The 2,500-nt window shown below is 38.9% G+C and overlaps 1 protein-coding gene across 1 annotated transcript in view; it reads right to left on the bottom strand.

Moving 5' to 3' along the window:
- Positions 1–2,500, bottom strand: part of LOC106014180 (ficolin-1-A-like) — a 7,953-nt gene that overhangs the window by 2,521 nt on the left and 2,932 nt on the right. Inside the window, exon 2 of the mRNA XM_013091292.1 lies at positions 474–593. Coding sequence (XP_012946746.1) covers positions 474–593 — 120 coding nt within the window. The remainder of the gene's footprint in view (positions 1–473; positions 594–2,500) is intronic.

Here is a 2,500-nt window from a genome sequence, read left to right as displayed (position 1 = left end):
GCCAAATTACTTATGACAGTGCGTGCGCCCAGATAAAACTAATTACAAAAGACCCCCCTATATGCCACACGCGGACGAAAAAAGTATACAGGGCATTTTCCTTAAAACGAGAGGCTCTTATTATGTCCCGCAGTGACCAGTCATTACTGGCAAAAATCAGGACCGGTCATTTCTCTGGGCTTCGGGCCTACAAAAATAGAATAGACAAAACATCGGACCCAATATGTCCATTGTGCAGCGAGGAGCCCCAAGATTTGGAGCACTGGCTGCAGAGATGCCTCGCCACGGAGCCCCGGCGGTGGCATCTCTTCGGGGGGGATTCAGGGAGGTTGGACTGCCTCACCCGCTACCCAAGGGAGGCGGTGGCCCTGGCGAGGAGCACACTCTTCGGGGCTCCGAACATTTCGAACGGATAGGCTACCACACACACACACAACAACAACAACCACAACAACAACAACAATAGACTTTACCTCTGCGGTGAGCTTGTGCACTTTCTCCAAGCCTAGCCAAAAGTTCCCGTTCAGATCGCCAAAGCCGTACTTGTAACTCTCCCAGTTTCGGTGAAAACCTACCTCTTCCGACGCTCGCCTCTGTTCATCGATGGAGAAAAGATTTACAAGGATTGTAACATGATTGTAAAATGATTGTAAAACTATTAGAAATCTATTGTAAAATGATTGTAAAGTTATTCAAAAGTTATTGTGGGATGATTTTTAAGTTGTTTTACGGAAAAACTGTAAAATGATTGTAAAGTTATTGGAAAGTTGTTGTTGTATAATTGTAAAGTTAATCGAGTTATTGTACATTTAAACATATTGTAAAGTTATCGAAAAGTAATTGTGGAATGATTTTAAAGTTGTTATGAAAATATGGTAAAAGGATTGTAAAGTTGTTGGAAACTCGTTGTAATATGACTGTAAAGTTATTAGAAAACTATTGTAAAGTGACTGTACTGTAAAGCTATTGGGAAAATTGAAAATGACCGCTTACTGATTGTGAAGTTACTGAAAAATGAGTGCATTTATTTTGAAAAATGGTTGTAAAATGGCAGTAAAATTGTTAGAGAATTATTGTACATCTTTTTGTAAAATTGTTGCAGCACGATTGATCAATGATTCTTAAGTGATTGTAAAGCTATTTATGGAGACTAGCTGCCCATGTACCTTCAATACAATAACGTAGAGCTTTGGGCTTAGATCATCATTGTCTATTTGTGAGGCATCGTGGTGAAATCGAGAGCTCGACAAAGTAATGAAATCAAGGAAATCGGCATTTTTTCTGTCGGTTTGGTAATTTTTTTTGAAATTTTGTTTTTTGGCTCGCATACCGTTTGTCCTTTTAAAAATACATTTCTGTGTGGATTATACTGGGGAAAAAAGCGGAGAAACGCAAAGCATTTATAAATTTTCAGTTTCCAAGGACTCTCAAGCTTTAGAAATCACCCAACTTTGGCTGCCATTTGCTCGAGATTTTACCTATGAAACCAGGCGACTCCCACCTCCGTCAATGGCAAATATCTCGAATTCTATTCCAGATGGATGGGTCTTTTTTCACCGAAATCAAGGCAAATGGACATGCTTTCAGGTGACACCAATAACTCCATATGTCCAAACATTGACGAGTGCCTGATTCCACCGTTTATTGTCTACTGTATTTTGTAAAGCTCAAAACCACGAAAATTCGGCTGTTTCATGCTCTTGAGAATATAAAGTTCTACCTTCGTTTAATTTTGTAGGTAGGAAGGGTGTGTGTGTGTGTGTGTGTGTGTGTGTGTGTGTGTGTGTGTGTGTGTGTGTATGTGTGTGTGTTTCTAAAAGTGACGAAAAGATTCGACCAGCAGAATCTATTATATTTGGCAACTAGGAGACACATGTGTCACTTTTCCTATAAAACTACGACAGCTACATAGTTGAAAGTTGGCAAGTACCTTTAAAAAGATAGATAGGTTCCCATGACGGAGCCCTGTTTTGTTTTTGTTTTTTTATTCATTTCCTGAACTTAGAAAAATATATTTGACAAAAACTTCCCGTCCTTCTTTGGTCTTTGTGGTTATTCCACTGAAAAACGAAACAAATCTGCTAGCTGTCCTTCACAGCAAAAGTGCTGGAGGTGATATTTCGAGAGGCGTATTTTGTTTTGAGAGTATAGATCTGGACCTTCTAATTTTTGGCATCTCTAAAGATTTGTTGCTCCTTTCCAGTAGGTTGTAACTAGAGTAGGCCAATGACTTTCAGTTAATGTTAATGCTCCAATCATTCCTTTTATCAAAAGGGGGCCCAGCAAGTACATAATTATAATATACAGGTGTAATATAGATGGTTGCAAATTGCATTCCAATCAACCTGGGGTGGCCATGACAGGCAAAGTCGAAGTTTCACGTCTCCTGATTTATGAACTAAATTGTATAGATAGACGCGTGAAACATTTTACAACTATTTTCTACACTGGAATAGTCTATTATAGGCCATCTACATTAATTAAAACAGTTTTTAAAATG

The sequence above is a fragment of the Aplysia californica genome, unplaced genomic scaffold (genome assembly GCF_000002075.1).
Source record: "Aplysia californica isolate F4 #8 unplaced genomic scaffold, AplCal3.0 scaffold00031, whole genome shotgun sequence".
NCBI classification, from domain to species: domain Eukaryota; kingdom Metazoa; phylum Mollusca; class Gastropoda; order Aplysiida; family Aplysiidae; genus Aplysia; species Aplysia californica.
This window is presented reverse-complemented; position numbering and strand designations above follow the sequence as displayed.